General features: G+C 56.9%; 1 protein-coding gene across 4 annotated transcripts in view; it reads right to left on the reverse strand.

Annotated features, from left to right (window-relative positions):
- Positions 1 to 377: 377 nt before the first annotated feature.
- The window catches only part of PRKCD (protein kinase C delta), a 31,178-nt gene continuing 8,038 nt past the window's right edge, over positions 378 to 23,517 (reverse strand). For 3 of the 4 annotated variants that reach the window (XM_059663287.1, XM_059663288.1, XM_059663286.1), the window contains 17 exons: positions 13,292 to 13,414; positions 11,973 to 12,172; positions 10,621 to 10,681; positions 10,294 to 10,456; positions 10,169 to 10,200; positions 9,011 to 9,096; positions 8,621 to 8,750; positions 7,917 to 8,017; positions 7,268 to 7,364; positions 6,981 to 7,081; positions 6,693 to 6,866; positions 6,414 to 6,505; positions 5,767 to 5,829; positions 4,194 to 4,332; positions 3,843 to 4,031; positions 3,197 to 3,325; positions 378 to 1,081 (listed from right to left, as the gene is read on the reverse strand). In XM_059663287.1, the coding sequence (XP_059519270.1) occupies positions 923 to 1,081; positions 3,197 to 3,325; positions 3,843 to 4,031; positions 4,194 to 4,332; positions 5,767 to 5,829; positions 6,414 to 6,505; positions 6,693 to 6,866; positions 6,981 to 7,081; positions 7,268 to 7,364; positions 7,917 to 8,017; positions 8,621 to 8,750; positions 9,011 to 9,096; positions 10,169 to 10,200; positions 10,294 to 10,456; positions 10,621 to 10,681; positions 11,973 to 12,172; positions 13,292 to 13,406 (2,031 nt within the window). In that variant the 5' untranslated portion in view covers positions 13,407 to 13,414 and the 3' untranslated portion in view covers positions 378 to 922. The remainder of the gene's footprint in view (positions 1,082 to 3,196; positions 3,326 to 3,842; positions 4,032 to 4,193; positions 4,333 to 5,766; positions 5,830 to 6,413; positions 6,506 to 6,692; positions 6,867 to 6,980; positions 7,082 to 7,267; positions 7,365 to 7,916; positions 8,018 to 8,620; positions 8,751 to 9,010; positions 9,097 to 10,168; positions 10,201 to 10,293; positions 10,457 to 10,620; positions 10,682 to 11,972; positions 12,173 to 13,291; positions 13,415 to 23,517) is intronic. The other variant, XM_059663289.1, reaches the window with a different exon arrangement.

Genomic DNA, 23,517 nt, shown 5'->3' on the forward strand with positions numbered 1-23,517 from the left:
TCCAGATCTGCTTGAAGCTTGAGCTGCATTAGCTTTCTCTTCTCTGTCCTTCTTTGTAGTCCGGCAGCCTCTAAGCCTTGGCTCATGCCTTCCGGCCAGGCCTTCACCTCCCTGCTTTTCCAGATCGACCCCTCACCCTCCCTGAGAGACTGTCTGCAAGCACCCGCTCCCATCACCCCATGAGTCACCTGGGCTCTGTAAGCCACCCAGAGAACCCAGGGCCCCAGAGCTGGGGGAAACCCATAAATACAAACACATTTGCATGAAAGCACAGGGTGTGTGCCTGCAGCTATCAGCTCAGTGAGCTTCCAGGACACAGCAGCCAAAAGTGGGAGCAGCCACCAGCTTCCTGGGACAAACACGTCCCGACAGCCAGGTTGGTACCATTTGGTGTTTATTTAGACACACAAATAAAAGAGCCTGGTGGTTCAAACAGCTTGTGCTCTTTTTTTTTTTCTTGTCATATATATATTTTAAAAGATCAACACATTACCCCAAGTTTTTTCTCTCTACTGAGCAATATATACAGCTTGCTATATATATGTGTGCGTGCGTATACATATATATGCATATATATAATACATTTTTTCAATAGATAACTACATTCAAGTAATGAAACACAGGATTTACAGTTTCCCTCTGAGGGCAGAGGAAAAGCAAATTCACACTCAGTTCACAGAAGAAGTACCATTAAGAGCCCAGCCAGACAGTAGCCGAGGCCCTCCTGGGGGTGAGGGGGCAGGCAGGAGCTGAACACAGCACAGTCACACTGCTGCTTGGGGGGGGGGGCGGGAGGGGGGGAGAGGACAGGTGTTGATGCAGGGGGGCCAAGCCTGCTCTGCCCGGGCTGGGTGGGCAGGCAGTGCTGATGGACCCAGGCTCCTTGGCTGGGATGGGTGTTGGGGTGGCGTGTTTGGGAACCTCAGTTTTCCAAGAGCCTCTCGAATTTGGGATTGATGAAGGAGAAGCCAGAGAATGCTGTTTGGTCCATGGAGTCGATGAGGTTCTTGTCGCTGTAGGAGAGGCGCGGCTTCTCATTCAGGAAATCCTGGTCGAAGTTGCTGTAGTCTCCAGGGGACTTCTGTAGGCACAAGGTAGGGTGGGTGAGCGGGACCCAAGGGGCAGCCTTCCAAGGTTCCCACACACCTTGGACCCCGTCGGGCTGGGCAGGCCAGAGCTGTCCTTCGCAGGACCAGAAAAGGGAGTCTTTCCCGCCAGCCTGAGAGAGGCCCAGCCAGAGTGGCCGCTGTGTCCAAGGGCAAGGGAAGCCAGCAGGGAGCCTGCGCCCGGGCCGGGAAAGGGCAGCATGTCCGGAGCAGCGCCTGGCAAACCGCAGCCCAGGGCCAGGCCCCGTCCGCCACCTGTCTCTCAGCTCGTGTTAGTCACACAAGCTCAGACTGGCTTTTATATTTTTCAATGTCTAGGAAAAAACCAAAAGCAGAATAGTATTTCATGACATGAAAATGAAATGAAATTCACATGTCAATGTGCATAAAGCTTTTTGCTTTTAAAAAATATGTTTTTATTGATTTGAGAGAGAGAGGAAGGGAGAGGGAGAGAGAGAGAAACATCGATGCATCAGCATCAATCAGCTGCCTATTGCACACCCCCTGCTGGGGACTGAGCCCACAATCTGGACATGTGCCCTGAATGGGAATCGAATCTGAGACCTCTTAGTACATGAGTCAATGCTTAACAACTGAGCCACACCGGCCGGGCAATAAAGTTTTATTAGTACATGACCACACCCACCCATCGACATATCACCTATGGCTGCTTTGAAACCATCTGGCCTGCAAAGCCTAGAGCAGCGGTCACCGACCTTTCGGACCTCACGGGCCGCCAGTGGTCCGTGGCCCACCGGTTGGCAACCACTGGCCTAGAGTATTTACTATGGGGCTGTTCACAGGAAAAGCTCGCCAGTTCTGCCTCTGAGGACACAGTGAAATGGTGACAGAGATCTTAAGCTGGTGGCCTCAGGCCAAACCGAGCTGGTAGCAAGTACATCATTTTGACTAGCGGTGGGTTTTAATGGCCTTTGAGCCAATATTTTTAAATTGGGCAATTTGACATAAAAACCCAGATTTTTGGTCTTTTGGGCCCATTTCCGGGCCCATCCTCTCCTGGCGCTGAGGCCTGCTTGGGCCCCTCTCCACAGGCCCACCCTTTCCACTGACGAGCTGCCAATCGGCACCCCGCCTGAAATCTGTAGGCCCGTCTCTCTTTCTGTCATAGCGGGTCTGAGAGCAGGCTGCTGATCCTCCTGCGGCCGGCCTCGCCTGGGAGTGACGTGCCCAGCCCAGGAGGCACCAAGTTTGAGCAGTAAAAGTGCTCTGCGACCTCCAGGCACAATAATGGACACATCACCTCACACAGGCTGTCCAGCGGGACAGCGTGTCCTGACAGAGGAGGGGAGGCAGAGAGAAAAGGAGTGGGAAGGTGGAACTGTGACCAGAGAAGGGCCATTGAGTCCAACTCCCGAGGGGCTCAGGGTGCTCAGAATTCTGGCCCCAGCCTTTCTCCGCTCTCCTGCTGGCTCCTTGGTGGCCTCTGCGGTTTCGGGGCCTTTGTGTGAATCACTCCTCCTCTACCTGAAACGCCTCCCAGATACCCCCACAGTCCCACTTCCTCTCAGAGGCACGCCTTCTATGCATTCTGGGCTCCTGCTGACAGACCCGCCTGATGACAGCTGATCACGTGTGGCCTTGTAACAGCTCTTAGCTCTTGTCCTGTTGTGTCATATCATGAATGGTCATCTGTGTTCCAGTTTCTTATCTCTGTGGAGCTGGGCCTCCTCCAGCTCTGGGACTGGGCCTCCCACTTTGCTGAGCAGCTCAGCACAGTCTGCACCCAACAGGCACTTAGTGTTTCCAGTATTGATTGGAAAGTGGATTGGATGGATGGAGGGACGGAGGAAGCCACACAGCGGCACTAAAAAATGTAGGTAAAGGAATGGCTGGACCCAGAGTTTCCAGTGTTTGTTGAATGACTGAGTGAGGGAGAGAGGGTGAGGCTATCAGGGTAGAGGCTGTGACTGAATGTGCCAGGGAGGACGGGGAAGCAGGTTTGCTGGAGGAGGGGGAGGAGAAAGCAGGTGAATGACACAGGAGAGAGGAGGGCAAAGGAGGTGCCCACCCCGAAGGCAGCGGGCAACACGGAGCACATGGCCCCTACGGAAGGAAGCTGGGTCACGTACCACTTTGGGCTTGAAGGGCGGCTCCACCTGACGCTTCTCCAGCAGGGTCCAGTTGATGGTCTTGAAGAAGGGGTGGGTTTTGATGTTCCCAGTCACTCCCAGCCTCTTGGCTGGGTCTCTTTCAAGCAGCTGCAACCCAGCAAGGGCCCCGGTTAGCACCCAAGGGCGTAGGGAATTGGACCCTCAGCACACACCCAAGCAGACCCAGGGCTGCCCAGGCCACTGGAGCTGAGGGTATTGTCTCTGGCTCCCAGGTCCCCCCAAGACCACAGGCTGTGGATGGGGGCTGCCGGGACTTGAGTAAAAGCAGGGGCTGTTTACTGAGTGTTTGCTGTCTGCCTGGCACAGACCGGAGCATCACACATTTATGATTTCTTCCAACAACTCGGGTTCTTGCCTAGCTCCATTGTGCAGATAAGGAGACAGACTGAGCGTTTAGCCTCAGGTCTGTCTGTCTCCTGACCTAACTCACAGTCACCATGACAGGCCGATTCAGTGTCGGCTACTCAGACAGGAGCTCCGGCGAATGCGACGAGAGAGCAACCCCCCACACGTCAGGACCGGAGCGTCAGTGAGGATCCTGGCATTCCCACGACCCCGTATTTACCGGTTTCTGCCCCGAGCCAGCCTCGCCCAGGCCTCCCACCTTCTCCAGGATATCCTTGGACTCCTTGGTGATCCAGCGGGGATAATGCGGCGTGTCCACACGGATGGACTCGAAAAGCTCGTCCTCGTCGTCACCGTGGAAGGGGGACTGGCCAATGAGCATCTCGTAGAGCAGGACTCCGAAGGACCACCAGTCCACGGAGAAGGAGTACTTCAGGCCCTGCAGGATCTGGGGCAGGAGAAGGTGCGGGAGCTGAGGGTGGGAGCAGGGGCCCGGCCAGGCCTCCTCACCCTCCTGGCTGGTGCAGACATCATCATCTCAGGGAGGCCTCTTGGCTCCCCCTGTTGAGATGAGGTGTCTGGGCTGGAGGCTGGGCGGGTGCCAGCTCACCTCGGGGGCGATGTAGTCAGGGGTACCGCAGAAGGTGCTGGCCTTCTTATCCGCGAATATGTTCTCTTTGCACATCCCGAAGTCGGCGATCTTGATGTGGCCGTTCTGGTCCAGCATCACGTTGTCCAGCTTGAGGTCCCTGAGGGGAAGGAGAGGGAGGGGCCATCAGGAGTCAATTCCGCTCCTGCCCCAGCTCCCATTTTCAGTCCCGTAAGAACTCTTCCCACGCGGACCAGGGCGGGAGGAAGAGAAAAGGCAGCAGGAGAAAAAGAGGCACCAAAATAGGTGCTCTGGGCGAGCCACCCACTGTGTGGTACAGGCTGGGCACACGCCGACCTGCTTTCCCAGCCCCAAATGAACCTCAGAGAGGCGAAGTCACTGGCCCAGGGGCGCCTCACTGGTTGCCGTGGAAGTGGCCCTGGGTTCAGCTCTGTGTGACTCCACAAGGGCAGGGACCGTATCTACTTTACGTAGTTGGTTGTTTGAATGATTTATGCACATGGTGACAAGTACCAGAAAAAGGTGAATAGCACATACAGTCCACCCTCCACTCACCTCGATGGCCAGGCCCACCCTAGAGTGAGTCTAGGTATGGCCAAAGCTCATAATAAATCCTCACTGGTTTGGCTCAGTGGATAGAGCGTTGGCCTGAGGACTGAAAGGTCCTGGGTTCGATTCCAGTCAAGGGCACATGGCCGGGTTGTGGGCTCGATCCCCAAAAGGGGGCATATAGGAGGCAGCCAATCAATGATTCTCTCATCATTGATGTTTCTACCTCTCCCTCTCTCTTCCTCTCTGAAATCAATAAAAACATATATTTTTTTAAAAAGCTCATTATAATACCCATCTTACCTCACCTTTTAAAACATGAGCCCTAATACGCAATATATACTGTCCCATGGCTGGCTATCCACCTGACAACCTATCCTGACTTCACCCCACATTAGGGCACCGAGCATGGCCGAGACAGAGAGAGACACCAGTGTGTGAAAGACACATCGACTGGTTGCCTCCTGCTCGTGCCCTGACTGGGGCCGGGGATCAAACCTGCAACCAAGGTACGTGCCCTTGACTGGGAATCAACCCGGGACCCTTTTGTCCTCGGGCCGGTGCTCTCACCACTGAGCCACCGGCCCGGCGGCCTCAGCCGTTGATGAGTGCACAGTAATCTGCTGTCGGATGGGATCGGATTCACTGGGTGGGAATTTGTGGAACCAGTGCCTATTGGTGGAAGCCGAGAGTGCTCCGATGGCTTCAGCACCGAGGTGACTGCACCGAGGGAGACACTGTGCCACTCGGTACCGCGCTCCCGCCAATGGGCCGAGTATGGGGTGGGCAGTGAGTTCCCAGCCTCTGGAGCCATGCCAGCCTCAGCTGAGGGGCCACCAGGAATCCTAGCTATGGAGTAGGAGGTTTAGGCAAATACCCAATTAAACACTGACTCCAAGTGGAGATGGGGCCATAGCCAGGCCGACTCCACTCAGAGCGTTACAGAGGACATGGTGGGTTCGAGCTTCCCTTCCTGAAAGCTGCCCACACCCCACCCCCACCCCCGCTCCCTATCACCCCGTACCTATAAATGATCCCTTTGCTGTGTAGAAACTGGAGTCCACAGATTATCTCAGCAGCATAAAACCTGGATATGAGAGAGAGACAAAGTGTTCTGGAATTTCTGCTGACCAGCCCTTGCTTCTCCCCGGTCCCTCATCCCCACCTCCAGGGGCAGGAAATGCTGCAAATAACTCCATGGACAACCTGGGCCTGATCGAGCACATCTTGTATCAGGCAAGTGGAGGCTAGCAGCCAAGGCAGGAAAGAAAATTATGAAGGAAATGCTCCAAATAAGACAATTTTCTGTGGTAAGAGTGTATGCATTTATATTGATGTACACATGTATGTACATGCATGCGCGCGCATGGACACACGCACACTGTTAGGGGGTGCATGCTAGCCTGGGGGTCACACCAGCTCCTGTGTCGTGCACGATCACCGAGTGTGAGGCTGCCCTGGCTGAGGACCAAGGAGGGGACAGGAGCCAGCATGTCTGTGCTGTGCACCCAGCCAGAGCTCACCCACCACCCAGGTGTCCCATACGGTGGGACCCGGCTACCCCCAATCTCTCCACCCAGCTCTAGCCCAGCGTGGCTTCTCCAGGGAGAGGGAACAGTGAACGGAGGGCAGACCGGCAGTGGCTCTTCCCCCGAACGGGCCCATACTTACATGGCCCGGTACAGCTCAAAGCGGCCTTTGTCCTGGATGTGGTACATCAGGTCCCCCCCGTTGAGGAACTCCATCACGAAGAACAGGTGCTCCTGGGGTGGGGAGGGGGGTGAGCAGAGGCACAGAAAGGGGAGGGCCACTGCCCTGGGGGACGTGAGAGGGGGGACACGGCCCTGCCCGGGGAGTAAGAGGCGGGGACACGACCCTGCTGTAAGGGGCTGAGTGGGAGGCTGCGGGCAGCGGTAGCCCCTGCGGCAGTGACAGTGGGAGGCCCCGCACCTTGGTCTGGAAGGTGCAGTAGAGGTGGGTGAGGAAGGGGTTCTCCCAGGCGAGCGCCAGCACCCGCTTCTCCACCATGGTGCACTCCACGTCATCGTCGATCAGAACCACGTCCTTCTTGAGGGCCTTGATGGCAAAGAACTCCTTTTTGCCCTTCAGTTCCGCAAGCAGCACCTGGCGGGCGGGCGAGTGGGGCTATGAGCAGGACAGGCCCGGGCCCAGGGCCAGGGCACCAGAGCCCCACCTGACCAGGTCCCCGGAGCTGCCTCAGGGCCACTGTCCCCTCACCTTCCCGAAGCTGCCTTTGCCCAGGACCTTGTGGAAGGTGAAGTGCTCGATTTTGCACTTGGAGCTGCCCTCCCAGATCTTGCCGTAAGTCCCAGAGTCTGCTGGAGAGATGGAGATGGCACTTCAGACTCAGGTCTCCGGCTGCGGAGTCCCCTCCCCGGGGACCCAGGGGTGGGCTGGGTAGGGGGCCTCAGAGAGGAAGGGGCTCCTTTCCGAGGGTGGTGGGAGGGAGGCCGGGCCCCATCCTGGGCCCTAGTGGGAAGTAGGGACGGAAACAGGCCCTTTACCTAGGGAAAAATTTCCCATGAGGTCTAGTTTTTTCTCAAAATTCTGGTAGATCCCAAAAGGCTCTGCAGACTCCGTCTCTGGCTTCCGAGGGGTTTTCTGGAAAAGGGGTGGCAGTTGACGGGCCAGACAGTTGGCCATACCAATGCGGGACCCCCAAGCAGTACACACACACCCACACACTCACACACACTCTGCCCGCGGCGAAGGCAGCAATTACAAACAAAAATTTTGTAAAATGGATACCACCTTCCCAACCCGTTACTCAATAGATGTTTGTGTTGCCTCCACTTGTGATTGATTCTAGAGTTTTACCTTAAAGTTTTGTGGCATCCCTTGAGCCCCACCACGCCCAACACGCGCAAAAAACATACACACACCAAGGCTTTGTTTCAAGTGCTTCAACCTTGCACACCCGCCTCCCCCCCCCCCCCCCCCCGCCCCCCAGGTTCACGCTCAAGCACAGAACTGCTGGAATAAATGGTTTCTCAGGGGGTAAGCCACCTCCCTCTGCTGCCTAATCCTGGAGCTGGACCTTCCAGAAGCGGGGTCTTGGGTAGCAAGCCCCCACTGTGGCTCCCCAAGAGAGGGCGTGAGCCCTGATCCCCAACCCCACAGCCCTCTGTCCCGGGTCCCCACGGCGCTGCCCACCTGGCTGACTTGGTTCAATGCTTCAGCCAAGAGCTTCTGGTTGATGCCACAGAGGTTGGCAACCTTCTTCTGGCACTTATGGTGCACGTTCATGCCACAGTCTGGGGCGAGGGAGAAGCAGGCCCATCAGGCCCCTGTCCAGGCAGGGCAGCCAGCGGGCCCAGCCAAGGGCAGGGAGGTGTGGAGGAGAGGACGGGGGGAGGAGGGCTTTGGTGGGGGCTGCTGGGTTTCCTGTCTTTAGAAGAAAATGTATCTAAAGCCACTTCAAATCGTTCATTATTTAAAGAAGAAAAAAATCAAAGATATGGGACCTAATTCTGACCCTTCAAATAATGTGCGGGCCGACCTGGACAAGTCCCCTTTCCCGCAGGGATCTCCCGTTTCTCCTCTGCGTTTGGGGAGCACCCGCTCTCTGCAGCAGTGACTCTGGGTCTGACTCTATGAGCCCCATGTGACACCTGCGTTTGCAGAGCTCACAGAGGTGGGGCCTCCTGTCCAGGGGTCACACAGCAGGTAATGGTAGAGCCGGTCAGGCCGGGGGGAGGGCTCTCCAAAGCCTCCCCATGTGAAATCCCCCAGCGAGAGGGCAAAGGCAGCAGCAGTTAAGTGGAGTTTATGGGGTTCAGTGGATAGGCACAGCTGGGAGTATCTCCTATTTCTCCCTCCCCACTCCCCCCAGCAGCCCAAGAGCTGGTGGCACGCACCTTCACACTTTAACCCCTGCTTCACCAGCCCCCACAGCAGGCTGCCACAGTGGTCACAGAAGGTGGGGCTCATGTAGTTGTAAACCTTGAACCGGTGCGGCATGTCGATGTTGAACCGTTCTTTCTGGAACTGGGGTAGAGGGATCACAGGTCAAGGGTCACAGGGCAGCTCCAGCCCCTTCCTCAACCCCTAGCTCTCCCCCAACCCCATGCATGGCAAGATGCCAATAGGACTCCACTGGGGACTGGGCAACCCTGAGATCCAAAGAAGGAACAAGAAAAATGGGGGGATGGGCGAGCCCCACAGGAAAGAGAGAGGGAGAGCCCAAACCCTTCCCACCAGGCCAAGCCCCCCAGGCCCCCGGACCCCCGCCCTGGACCCAGCCTCACTATGGTGTCCCGGCTATTGGTCGCGGTGCCGGTGCACCGGCCGATGATCTTGTCGATGCATTTCTTGTGGATGGCGGCGTTGCATTCTTGAGGAGGCGCAGGCCCAGGCGGGGGATGGGAAGGCACCGGGGAGGGCAGAGTCTGTGAGCAGGCCCAGTCCAGCCCCCTACACAAAGCCACTGTTCTCCCAACCGCCCACACCCTCACCCCACAGAGCCTCGGCCCAGAGCTCAGTTTTTTTCTCCTCCTGCCAGCCTCGAAGGAGGGGCTGAGAAGGACGGGGCAGGAGGATGGCCGATCTCGTGGGTCTCAGAGTTCAGGAAAGGGTTAAGGGGTCCCGATGGGCAGGGAGGGGGGCAGAAGTGAGGGGCATGGGGGATTGCCCCCATTCCCTCTCCTATGTGCCAGGACAGCGAATAGCTCCTAAGCGCTCTCTCGTGCACATGCATACACGGACAGATGCACCCTAACTCAGACGGACATATACACACAGCATGTGCAATCATGACAAGGCTTCTTACACAGAATGCTTACCATGTGCCAACCACACTTAAAACACAGCTCTACATATTTTATCCCTCTTGATCTCCACAATGGCACTATTATCCCTATTTTATAGATGAGAAAACTGAGGCACAGAGAGGTTAGGTAACTTTGCCTAAGGCCCTACAGCTAGGAAATGGTGCAGCCAGATTCAAACCCAGGCAGTCTGGCTCCAGAGCCTGTGTTCCTAACGACCAGCCCACACTGCCTGGTGTATGCACCCTCGTGGAGAAAGGTGTGCTCACTGGTGGGCACCGAGATGCACACACATCTAACAAAAGCACACGTGCAGCCAGGGGCGTGCTGGTCAAGGCCTGCCAGCCTCTCTGGGGGAAAAGGGGCCGGACGCGCAGCAGGGGCTGGCTTCTCTGTGAATTCTCTACTGTGACCTATTTCAGGCTACCAATGTGATGTCACTGAGTGCAAAGAGTTAGGAAGAGCTACGTAGAATGGGCTTCCTGAACTGGAGCAAGCCAACTCCTGCACTCGCTGAACAGAGCTATCGTTCCCACGTGCACACACCGGAGACACAGGCTCTCCTGTGACCACACCCAGGCACTGCCAGGCACACATGCCCACACCTGTACATACAAACCAGATTGTGGAGACACTTACGCCTACATTTGTAGCCTTGCTTGTTGAGACCCCTGAAAGGCAAATCCCCAGGCAGGGTGAGAAGGGGGGGTTCTGGGTGTGGCCCCCCTTCCTCCGTCCCCCTGGTGGGCACAGCCAGCCCTCACCAAACAAATTCTTTGCACACAGAACAGAAGGTAGGCTGCCCGAAGAAGGTGGCGATGAACTCGTGGTTCTTGATGTAGTGGATCTTGGCCTGTTTAATGGCTCCACGGCGGTTCATTGTTGGGAACGTGGATTCGTCTTCACCCCGCATAGACTGCTTGCAATCTGGGGGCCATGGAATGGTGAGGTCAGCCACAGCCACAGGGGACAACCCGCAGTCCCTCCCAGGTGGCCATGGACAGATCGGTGGTGGGGGCTGCTTCTCTACACCTCTGTCCTGGCTCTGGCCTCTGAACCTACATCCCCAGCCCAGGTAGGGCAGGTCTTACCTCCGTCTTCCAGGAAATACTGCACAGACATCAACACCTTGGCCTGGGGTTGCAGGTCCAGCTGCAGGGGTGAGGGTGGGGGTGGGGGTGGGGGTGGGGGATCAATGAGGGCGGGCCCGGGCCCAGCCCGACTCAGAACCCGCCCCCATGGTTGGTCCCCCAAGGCCAAGGGAGTCCTGGCCGCCTAGCAGGGCACCTGTCTGCCTGGTGTGGGCAGGGGCGGGCCCCGCCCCTGAGCCCCGCCCCCACCCCGACTCAGGGGTATTATTACATTTGGGGAAGTGAAAGGATCCACCCCACACCCAGCCTGGCCGCCTGGCCTGGGAACAGAGTGGGAAGGGAAACTCCCCACCCTCAACACCACTGCCCCTTCACAAGGATGAGAACCCAAGCCCGCGTCCCCTAGCACAAGCAGAGGCACTGACACCCGCCCACTTTCACACGTGCTGGCCTTCTGTCTGTCAGGGCTTCTGCATGTCCGTCTCCTCAACAGACTGGCTGGTTCTAAGGGCAGGACCCTCCCCTCCCCAGAACCCAGGCCTGGTGAATGGCATTGTCCCTCGGGGTAGTGGACAGAGAGCTCAGCAAGTGCCGCTGCCTGACTGGCCAAGGGTCAGTGCAGCCCTGAGTCAACTCTCTTGGCCCAATGCCTTCAGCCCTTCCTGGAGGCTGATGGTCACAGGTCTCTTTCTAGCGGGGACATCTTGGCGGCAGGGGACCACATGTGACCCTGGGGGGGGCGGAGCTTTTCTGCCAATGCTGGCACCGGTGGCCACAAGGGCCACATGTGTGTGCAGAGTCCTGGTTTGGCAGGTGAGCGGTGGACCCTCAGCCTTCCCCTTCTCGCTGTTGAAGACCATAACTGCTGTTCCCGAGTGCCTGCCTGGGCCTGGAATATCTGCAGATTCCAAACAGCACCGGGAACAACGGGTGCCTCTGAGAAGGGAGCCTGGGGCCGGGGTTAGGGCCAGACTCACTTTTACCTTCAGATGGCATGCTTTACTATGGGCACATCCTACCTTCACAAAATCGAAAGGGAAAACGGTCATTTCAATAACAAGGCTGGCTCATGTCAGCACCCACCCTGTGCCGGCTCTGCCATCAGCCCTTTACATCCAGCTGCTCGTTTCATCTGAGCCACCAACACTAAGGTAGGGTCTGTTAGCAGCTCCTCCTTTTTACAGAAAAGCCAGGATTTGGTAAATTGCAGTGCTGGGATTCGAACTCAGCTGTTTTGGCTGCAAAGCTGCACCCAGCAGCCATGCTCACTCCCCGTGTGCGCATGCACGCATGCACGCACGCACACATACACACACGCATGCATACAGGACCGCAGCTCACGCGCCCCTCACCCAGAACTCGGCCTTGCCATTGTTCTTCTTGCAGCGCTCGGCCAGCACGGACACGCCCACTGTCACCTCGGAAATGGGCTCCTCAGCTGCCCGCATCAGCACGATCTGGATGACGCGGCCCTCGTAGATGTGGGCGTCGAACGTGGACTTCCACTCGGGGTACATGGTGGGCTTCTTCTGCACCAGCGTCTTCCCGCGCTCTGCAGTGGGGCCACGCCAGTCACATGTGGCAAGGGCCCCGCGGTCCCTCCCGTCCCAGACTTGCCGGAGTCTTCAGCCCGATAGAATCCGCCTGGCTCTCTCCCGATGGCCCACGTGGCTGCCCAGTGTCCTTGGGACTGAGTCCCATTGCTCAGCCTGCACGACTGTGCTCTGCTCACCTCAACCAGCCTCCTCCTCTCACAACACACGCCAGGACACAGAACTCTAGCAGCTCCTCGTGGGCGTCCTGCCAGGTCCCATCGCCAGGCCTTTGCTTCCTGCTGTTCCCTCTTCCTGGGACCCTCGTCCTCCAGTCCTACCTAGATGTCCCCTTCCCTACGCACTTACTCAGTGAACACGTGCTGAGAGCTGCCACATGCCAGCCACTATATTGGAGGCAAGGAACATGGCAGAACGAAAAGTTACACCTGGTGCCTGCCCTCCTGGCGCCTCAGTCGCAGGCAGAGACATGGGCCAGCTCATGCCTCTAGTAAATGTTAAATCATAGCTGTCATGGAATTGGAGTGGGTAAGGCCGGTTCCAGACCCGCCCGTGTAGGGGGCCTGCCCCGGCCTAAGGGGTGGGAAGGCTCCTGGAAGAAGAGACCGCTCAGCTGAGACCTAAACGATGAGCCAGGGCTCACCAGATGAAGGCAGACGCCAGAAGGAATGGTCTTCTCTCCCAGGACCACGTCCCCGACTCCAGCCTGGGACTGTGCCTACTCTCAGCTTCCCTTTCACAGGACTCATCGTCTGGCTCCCCCACCTGAAGGAAAGCCCCACGAGGGCAGAGCTAGGCCATCCCTGGAGCCCTGTGATGTCCTCGGTGCCCAGCACAGGGCCTGGCACATGGACATGTGGAAACTGCTGGGTGAGGAGGAGCCAGAGCCTCGAGCCCAGTGAGGGCTCCATGCAGCCAGTGCTGGAGGCCCCAAAGGCACGTGGTGGCCTCCGCTGTCCTGTATCCATAGCTGGGCTGGGCAGGGAGATGAGGATGAGGAAGGATCCCTCAGAGGTTCTGGGGGCACAGGGCTGGGCCTTGCCATTGCCTCCCACTAGGCCCAGACTCCCAGCTCCACTGGCTGCTGCACCTCTCCAGGGCCCAGCCTCCAGCCCTACCTGTGCTGAGTGCCTCCTTCATCTTCACAGCACAGAAGGGCTGGCTTGCCTCGTCCGCGGCCGGCAGGGAGCCCAGCTCATAGGTGTTGAAGGCGATGCGCAGGAACGGTGCCATGCTGGGGCCTGTGATGGGGTTGTGTAGAAAGAATGGGTGAGGCAGGCCAGCAGGGCAGAGCCAGCCGGAACAGCCCTGGTCAGATATCCACGCCCCCTAGAGCTCTCACAGCATTGAGTGTGGTCCACATGGCGCTTAAAACGTTAAAGTTGAGAAGTTTTATGGAAGTCAAGATTTGTGGCATCCCTGGTAAAACTAGAAGTGGGACAGCAGGCAAAAGCTGCTGGCACAGTCCCCTTGGTTGGGACCCCCACTCCAGCCGGGGACCTCCTTACCGCCTCTCCAAAACCATTTGTAAAGTCATTCAATGCCTCCTTTAATACCCAGCTGAACACATCTACTACTATGTGCCTGGTACCCAGCATGTACTGGCCAAGATGTGAAGGACAGTGCCCCTTCCTCCCACGCCCTGCCACACAGCCCTTCTTGGTTTTCAAAATTTTTTGCTCCTAAATACCCAGGAAGACAAGCAGAGCCAAAATGATCACATCCACTTTTCAAATGGGGAAACAGTCACTGTGAGGCCCAGCCAGAAGCTAAAGTTGGAGTTCCACTGATGAAGCGCCCACTTCGTTCAGAGGCCGGGCAGTGAAAGGCCCCGCCCACAGCACTGTGCCTGACCCTTCTGAACCGGAGCCCCTGGGCGTCAGGGGCCTCTTGCCTTCCCGGAAGTTTGCCTGCACTTTCAAACAAATTATCTCCTAAATATAAAACTATTTTAATGTTCAATGTAATGCTGAGTTTGCTTTGTAAACCACACAAGTTGGCCCCACGCTCCTCCATTCCTCACATTCCTCAAATCAAGGGTCACTTCAGGAGGTGACCCTGAGGGTCTTCCAGGCTGTCATGAGGGATGCTCACATGCGCAACCCACGCTTTCACACTCATACACCTACTTGGACACTGGCTCGGGGTTTAGGCACCACATAGGAGGGTGCTCCCTAGCCCTGGTTGAAGGAACGCTCACTCATGTATGTGCACATACATATATGTACTCCTACTCCATCCTGAACTCAGGTCGCAGAGTGGCGGACTCAGACACTGACCCCTACCCATGCACATGTATGTGCACACATGCAGCAGCCATCCTGCCCAGGGATAGCTCCCTTGGCTCCTCCATAGGCAGCCAGAGCAGCAGCAGGTCTGCTGGAAGCTCCCAGCCAGATGAGCTCACAGGAAACACTGACCTCAGCCTGAAGCCCAGCCCAATAGCCTGGCCAGTCCTCTGAGGCCAGCAGCCAGTGCAGAGAGGAGGGGCTGGCGGGGTGGGGGTGGGGGTAAAGAGCAGACGCCATCATGTCCCCTGCCTGGGCCTGGCTCCTACTCAAAGGGAGTGAGAGGGGGGGTGTGAACTCATCTGAGCCCAGGCCCCAAAGCCTTCATTCATTCTGAGTCCAGCCAGGCCAGCCACCATGACCTCCCAGTAGAAGGGAAGAGAGCCAGCAGTGGGCTGAGCACACATGAGTGTGCGAGTTAGTGTGTGTGAGGGTGCGTGTGGTGTGGCTGCACAGCTGTGGAGATGTGTGTGCCTGCGAGGATGTGGAGTGGGTGGCAGGTGGTGGGCACTCAGGTAATGTTGATGTAAAGAGTGAGCTGCATGGGTCTGGCTGGGAGTGGGTGTAGGAGTCTGGATGAGGGTCCCAAACCCCCAGGCAGAAAAGACATCATGCCCCTCCTGCCACCTTGCCTGGCCCAGGGTCCAATGCGTGGAGCAGCCAAGTGAGTGCTCCCTGAGAGTCCAGAATAACCAGCAGGGCCCCTCCCTGCACAGCATACACTGCTACATGTCTGTACCCACTTCCCTGGGTCTGAGCCCACCAGACAGGGCTCAGCCTCATGCTTCCTCACAAGACAACCTCGAGGACTAGCTGGGGCAATAACCTGGAGACCCAGCTGGGACAATACAACTGGAGCAATAACCTGGAGACCCAGCTGGGGCAATAACCTGGAGACCCAGCTGGGACAATACAACTGGAGCAATAACCTGGAGACCCAGCTGGGGCAATAACCTGGAGACCCAGCTGGGACAATACAACTGGAGCAATAACCTGGAGACCCAGCTGGGGCAATAACCTGGAGACCCAGCTGGGACAATACAACTGGAGCAATAACCTGGAGACCCAGCTAGGGCAACACTGGACTTTCTGAGTGACTCAGGGAATGAGGGTTGAGTAGGAGGTGGGCAGGGACAAAGGGGCTTGGCTCCTGGGGGAGAGGAGGCCTGGGCAGGCCCTGGGGCAAAATAATGGTCAAGCTGCCTGGTGGCAACACCCTAACACCACTGCTGCCCTGGCTGTGGGACTCCATGCAGGGTTCTTGGCCACCTTGAGGCTCAGCCCCTATTCCCTGATGAGGAGGGTCCCTTAGTGCAGGGCCGTCCTGACAAGAACTTGTGTAGGACAAGAGCCAACATCAACCCCACGGGCCTCAGGTGGGGGTCTTTTTAACGCTACCACTACTTCTTGCCTGCAGCACCCATTTCTCACCCGTGCACCTCCCTTCTCAGTGCATGAAGCACTCACATCCCCCACTGCGTCTATTCCACCCACCCGCCAGCCTGGGAAGACAGTCCTGATAACTGAGCCCACTTCTCAGTCAGGGCAGCCAAGTCTCCAGGAACACGGAGCTGCTCGCCCTGAAGCAGGGAGTGTGCCAAACACCTGCAGGCGGCTCCTCCTCCCACTGCCTCCCCGTGGGGCCGAGCCCAGATGGCCCACAGACTCCATGACTCCCGGGCCTCCAGGTGGCCGGCCAGGAGCTGTCCACGGAGACCACCCAGTTACACGGAGGAGAAAATGGGGGTGTCAGAGCCCGGGCTGAGCCTCTAGCTCTCTGCAGCCACACTCAGAGCAGCTGCTGGCTCACAGTTAGCTAGAAGCCACCAGGGGAAAACCACAACCACAGTGGGCCCTGGCCCCAAACCTGTACCACCAGGCCACAGTGCCACATGGAGGGAGACCTCCTGGGCCTCGTTGGCAGTAACCCTATGGTTAGGTCACCAAGCCCAAACTTCCTAGGTCTAAAACCAGAGCATGGTCCTGCCAGGCTCTACCACCTCCTCTACCCCAACTTTACTGCCCAGACCCCAGGAGGGAGAGAGACCCCATGAGCCAGTATCTCCTTCCATCGCTGTGTGACGCTGAGGGGCACTGGGGCCCTGCACACCAGCCCCCCACTGCACAGTGGAGCCAGGGTTGCCCACCTACCTCACAGGGCGTCTGAACACTGGTGGGAAGGCCAGGAGGTAAAATAACGGCACAAAAGCAAGGTGTGCCAACTATTTATAGCCCCATGCAAATAGGCCCAGGCTCACAGGCCCCAGAGGAAGGCCACTGGCTCAGCCTCATCACCACTCTGCAGGGCCATGGAGGTGGCAGGGGCTGGACCCCGCACAGGGCTCCGTGGGGACCATCTCCTTGGAGCCAGCAGAGGCCAGCCAGGCCTTTCCCGGCTGCCTGTGGGCTCTGAGCCTCCTCTCTAACCTGAAGTGAAGGCAGCCCAATGAAGCAGAGAGCACTGGACTTGGAGTCAAAGCGTCTGGGTGCCAATCTCAGAGCCCCCACTTATAAGGACTGTCATTTTATTTTTCTTTTTTTCTTTTTTTTCAAGTATATTTTATTGAGTTTTTACAGAGAGGAAAGGAGAGAGATAGAGAATTAGAAACATCGATGAGAGAGAAACATCGACCAGCTGCCTCCTGCACACTCCCCACTGGGGACGTGCCCGCAACCAACGTACATGCCCTTGACCGGAATCGAATCTGGGACCTTTCAGTCTGCAGGCCAACGCTCTAGCCACTGAGCCAAGCCGGATTCGGCAAGGACTGTCATTTTCTGAGGCCGTGTAATGGCATTTGCATCTTCTATCCCTGTGCAGATCCAGAGGATGGGTATTTTACTGATGAAAAGACAGGCTCAGCGAGGCTAAGTGATTTGCCTCAGATCACATAGACAGGAAATGGTGGAAGGAGGACTTGAATCCAGGCCTGCCACCTTCTTCCCAGTGTGCCATGTCAGAAAGAGGAGATGAAGGGAGAAAGGGGGCAGAAGTGGAGAAATAAATGGGCCAGGGGCAGCACACACAGCACACTCATGAGGACAGAGAAAACAGAGAGGTGAAGACAGCAGGAGACAGGTACCTGTGCTTGATCAGAGTCTATCCACCCAGCCCCCTGCAGGCTGGTCCTAGGCTGACCTGGAGGACACCCCCTTCTATACAATGAGGGTGGTACAGACCCTGAACTGCTGCCTTCCCTCCTGTCCCAGCTGCTTGGGTCAGCTTCCCGTTTTCAAAACAGGGGAGGCTTGGCAATACTGGATTCCAGTCCCGGGGGGAAAAGGCTCCTCACCCTGGCATAGACCAGCACCAGAGAGAAGAGGTGGTGCTAGGCCAGGCCAGAGCAGGGCACCTCCTCAGGGCGATGGAAACCTGCTCCAGCCAGTCTGGGGCAGTGGGTAAGGCTGGCATGGAGCTGACCAGAGTCGGGCTGACTGGTTGGAGCGCCCAGGACACAGAGGACAAATATGCATGTTACACATCCACATGCGTGCACATGAGTGTGTTCCAGCAAAGGAGGCGTGGAGGGAACATAGCCTGAGGGGTGGCACCACCAGGAACAGGAATGCATTTTCTAACTGTTCTACACTTGTGTGTAAATTGTTTGATAACGACTTTGTTAAAGGGGAAAAATAAAACCCAGCAAGCCAAACTATCTCCAAGAGATGGGCCTTTAGAGACTGATGTGAACGTATAGACGGGAAACCAAAGACAGTGAGGGTCCCCCAGCCCGCAGAGCTGACCTGGCCCCTCCGCCCCAGCCCTTCCCTGGCATTTGATTCTGCCTCACAGGCCACAGGGTGATACCCACTGGACAGAGGAGCAGAGGGGGCCTGAGAAGAAAGGCCTTGGCCAGGCTTTTGGAGTGTGTGAACCTGGAGGGAGGGTCCCTTAGAAAGTGTGCCAGGCAAGTGAGAGGTGGCCAGCAGAGCTCCAGTAAACCAGGGTGAGGAGACATCAGCTGAGGCCCCCTGGGGGTCTGAGTTCTGCTCCATTAAACAGACCCCTGAGGAGCAGAGATGCCCCCTCTAAAGCAACCCTCCCCTGCCCAGCCTTGGGGCAGAGCCTGCTGCCCGCCCACAGAAAGCACCACCAAGACTGGGTGGCGGTGGTGTCAGACTAGGCCAGTGATGGCGAACCTTCTGAGCTGGGCGTGTCAGCATTTTGAAAAACCCTCACTTAACTCTGGTGCTGTGTCACAGATAGAAATTTTTTGATATTTGCAACCATAGTAAAACAAAGACTTATATTTTTGATATTTATTGTATATATTTAAATGCCATTTAACAAAGAAAAATCAACCAAAAAAATGAGTTCGCGCGTCACCTCTGACACGCGTGTCATAGGTTCGCCATCACTGGACTAGGCCCTCCTAGAGACGCAGACCCTGCTTGGACCTGCGCAGTCCAGCCCACAAAGGCCTTGAAGGTTGAATGAAGGAGGGGGTGGGGGTGGGGTCACACGAGGCCCAGGCGGTGGAAGGAAAGAGGAGTGAGCGGCAGTGTGATCAGCAGCAGGGAGCGGGGCTGGCCCTGGCAGAGTTGCAACAGGGCAGGGGCCGGGTGTGGCGGAAGCTGCCAAGCTGGGCAGGCGGGTAGCAGCCTGGCTGGGAGGATGGCCTCCCCAGGCGGCCTTCCCCTACGGAAGCAAGTGAGGAGGCCACAAGGGTTTCACAACCCAGGAAGTGGGCCCAGCGAGAAGAGCAGGGGGCGGGGAGGAAGGGTAAGCAGACCTTCCAAGCAAGGCCCCCACCAGGGCCTGTACGCCAGCCTCCATGTGCCCAGTCCTGTCCTGGGAGGAGGACCAGCTACGGTCCCACAGCAGGGGGTGCTCCCCACACCTGCTCCTCCCCAGGACAGGGGCCTCATCCCCAAGGCTCCTTCTCATCCGCTCCCTCACCCCACATACACCAGCCACTGTCTAGACCAGTGGTCGGCAAACTCATTAGTCAAACAGAGCCAAATATCAACAGTACAGCGATTGAAATTTCTTTTGAGAGCCAAATTTTTTAAACTTAAACTATATAGGTAGGTACATTGTTATTAAATTAATTAGGGTACTCCTAAGGCTTTGGAAGAGCCACACTCAAGGGGCCAAAGAGCCGCATGTGGCTCCCGAACCGCAGTTTGCCGACCACAGCCTTAGGGCAGTGGTTCTAGAATCACCTGGGAATCTTTTTAAAATCCTGATTTCTGGGCCTCATCCTCCGGAAATCCTGTTTCTTTGTTATGGGGTGGGGCTACAACATTAGTAACAAAGAAACAGAATTTTCGGAGGATGAAGCCCAGAAATCAGGATTTTAAAAAGATTCCCAGGTGATTCTAATGTGCAGCCAAGGTTGAGAACCACTGCCTGAGGGCATCTCTCTGGGCATTAGCCTGCCTTGTAGTTAAGGTCAATGGAAAACTACAATAACTCAATCAAAACAGAACTGCTAATGGCCTACCAGTGGTCGGCAAACTCATTAGTCAACAGAGCCAAAATATCAACAGTACTTCTTCAAAATAGACTCGTGCAGGCCGAAAACCCACTTCTGCGCATGGGCCACGAAGTTTCAATCGCACTGTACGTGCGCGCCCGCACGTGGTATTTTGTGGAAGAGCCACACTCAAGGGGCCAAGGAGCCGCATGTGGCTCGCGAGCCGCAGTTTGCCGACTGCTGGCCTAGACTCTCCTCCCTTTCCCCAGAGACCCCTCCTCCCTGCCACCACTCCTGGCACCTTTCTATTCATTCTCCCCACAGCTTGGGAGCTCCTGGCTCCCGCTGACCTTGGAGAAAGCCACTGCCTCAGCCTGTGCCCCACTTTCAAGCCTCCCTGATTTTGCATATGCAGTTCCCTCAGAATGTCCCCCTGCAGCCCTATGTATCCTTCCAGACAGTTCTAAAAGAAGCCCTGGATACTTCCCAAGAAGCCAGGTGCCCCCTGGCACCATGCCCATCCCCTACTCCCCCCCACACCCACCCACCCATCCCAGCAGGGACCCTGTGCAGGTGTCTGGGATCCTGCTGCTGTGGAGGACTTGGGTCTGTTGTCTGGGCAGTGTCTCTGCCTCTAGCTCACCCTTCTCAGCCCGTAGAGAACACCTAACTGTCCCAGGGACATTCAAAAAGTCCACTGTGGGCCCAGCCCCCTGGAATTAGAGGGGACTCCGTGGAGAGGCGTGGGCAGCGTGACTGAAACTTGCAGTGGCAAAAGGGGTGACTATACCTTAAGAGCCAATGAAAGACCTGGGCCCTCTTTCCCAGAAAACACATGCATGTGAAATCTGCACATGATGGGGGGCAGCCCACCCCAGCCCCAGGCCGCCCCAGCTCTCCACACCAGAGTGACAAGACATGCCAGACCCATAGACCTCACAGCTTGGTGGGGACAGTCACATAAATATGTACTTAGAGGAGGCTATGACCACTGCTCAGGCAGTGAGCAGGATGAAGGGAGGGAGAGGGGCTGGGGCAGCATGGGAGCTGGAGGTCCTGTTGGCTGGGGGGTCAAGGAGAGCTTCAGTCTGAGGATGAGCAGAGGTGCCATGGGCCTGCCCAGCCAGAGGGTCTGGAAGAGTCTGCGAAGCAGGACTTGGAACCCTGGCTGGCATCGGCTCACACCTGCTCTTGCCAGGATGTGTGTGTGTGGGGGGGGGGGGGACCTCCTCAGGGGCATCACCCACACCAGGCACAGGTTTTGAGTCCCCCAGCTAGCCGTAGGATTGGGGACGCCCTTGGCTCAGCCACAGGGAGAAACCCCTGAGTACCTCTGAGGGAGGAAGAAAGGGCCCTTCATGGCAGGACTGAGGACAAGGGGGCCTCTGTGAGGAGCCAGGGTGGGGGCAGGTCAGGTCCTCTCCCAGAATAACCACACACATGGCACACATGGCACACCCACCAACCCAAACACAGTTACACACGAGGAGCCTGCCTGCAGTTGGACATGCACACAGACAGCTGCAGCCACAGGCATATACACACGCCTATGACAACTCAAGTGACACACACGCTGAGAAACACACCCGACTCACTGGCTCTCAGGTGTCGACAGACATCCAGGCCCAGGCAGACCACACAGGGCATTACTACACTCCTGCATTTATCGCACAGAGAGACCCACATGCTCAAAGATAAGCACAAGCCTTGAAGAGACCCACACTTGTCTGACTAGGATCTGGCCCCAGGAAAGTCCAAATGTAGCTTTTCTTAAGGCAGCTCCTGGGGCACAGTGGCTGGGAGATGAGGGAGAAGGGAGGGCAGCTGGGTGTCGGGCAGGCTGGGCTTCCCCACTGAGGGAGGCGGAGGAAGTCCCTGCTGGCCCAGAACAAAGTCCAAAGTGGGTCAGGGAAGGAGTGGGAGGGTCAGGCTCATTGCCTTCTTGCCCCCTGTCTGAGGGGAAGTCAGCAGAGGCTGGAGGATGAGGATGAGGATGAGGATGAGGATGAGGATGAGGATGAGGCAGTCACAGGCCTGGCACACAGAAGGGGAGGGCTTGAACCTGTGCAGGTGGGATGGCTATGCCAGGCACCCCACACATGACCTTCACTGGGCAGAAACTGACCAAGAGAGGTGGAGCAATTTACCCAAAGCCACAAAGCCAACAGGGCTGCTCCCGGGGGAGGCAGAGAGGGACCCTCTGGTTCTCTAGCCCCAGCACTGTCCATCTGGCCTCCAGTGGGGCAAGGGCACGTGCACGTGGTGGGGGAGGGAACAGCTCCTCCACCAGCCCCCACAGGGACAGGCCCCGAGTCTACCCCTCAGCCCTTCTCTCTGCACCCACAGAGGTGCCATGATTCTCCTGATTGTTGACAATCATCTTTGTGTTTGCGAGAAGGGGAGATGGCCCCCTAAGGCTTTTGTCGTCAATCCCCACAAGGGGAGTGGGCCCAGATGATGCCCCCGCACTTTAGGGATCAGAAGAAAGTTGGAGAAAGGCAGGACTATGTGTGCCGTCCCCTGGCAGGTGGGGGCCTGGGTGTGCGCTGGGCAGGTCTAGCTCAGATCTGGCCTGCCCTGGGTGCCCTGAGAGCTTGGCCATGGCGCCCTGGCGTCATCTGTAAAAGGGAATGATCCAGCCTAGGAGGCTGTGCTGAGTGCAGCTCCTAGCCCCATTCCCAGGAGCCTCCAAACTTCTTTGGATCCAGGGGTAAAGGGGCTCTCTCAAGCCACCCAGCCCTGCAGTGACCTGCTCTGTCTGCTGCTCTGGGAAGAGACTGGGCTGGGCAAAGGAAGCCCGAGTCCGCTGGCAGGCCCCAGGCCAGCTGCTGTCCCTCTCAGGGCCTCAGTTTCCCTGTCTTGACAATGAATACTTCTAAGCTTCCTCCAGCCCTGATACTACAAGATCCTGCAATCCTCCTCTCTCCCCGCCACCCACCAGCCCCCAACACCCACAGCCCACCGCAAGCAGACATCTGAGCCAGCCTTGGGCCTTGTCGACTGGCTGCTCCACTGCACCTGTTTACCCAACACAGCCACAGACATGATCCAAAGCTTCCGGGGCTGTTGTGAAAACAGCAGCTCAGCCACCACAAGCCTGCCCTCCGGGGCACCTTGGCAGGGACCTTCAAAGGACAGTCATCTGGACCTGGACCCAGTGCCTCCACCAAAGGCCCGCTGAACCCTCTCCTCCCCAGCCTGGGCTGTGCATGCTACCTCCTGGTTTTCAGCCCAGACCTTCTTGAACCATCTGCCTCCCTGACCTCACCACGCTCTAGAGCAGCGGTTCTCAACCTGTGGGTTGCGACCCCTTTGGGGGTCGAACGACCCTTTCACAGGGGTCGCTTCAGACCATCGGAAAACACATATATAATTACATATTGTTTTTGTGATTAATCACTCTGCTTTAATTATGTTCAATTTGTAACAATGAAAATACATCCTGCATATCAGATATTTACATTACGATTCATAACAGTAGCAAAATTACAGTTATGAAGTAGCCATGAAAATAACTTTATGGTTGGATGTCACAACATGAGGAACTGTATTAAAGGTTCGCGGCATTAGGAAGGTTGAGAACCACTGATCTAGAGGTTCTCAAATACATCCAAAACAGACCTACTGATGTTCCCC

Source organism: Myotis daubentonii, chromosome 14 (assembly GCF_963259705.1).
Source record: "Myotis daubentonii chromosome 14, mMyoDau2.1, whole genome shotgun sequence".
Classification (NCBI taxonomy): domain Eukaryota; kingdom Metazoa; phylum Chordata; class Mammalia; order Chiroptera; family Vespertilionidae; genus Myotis; species Myotis daubentonii.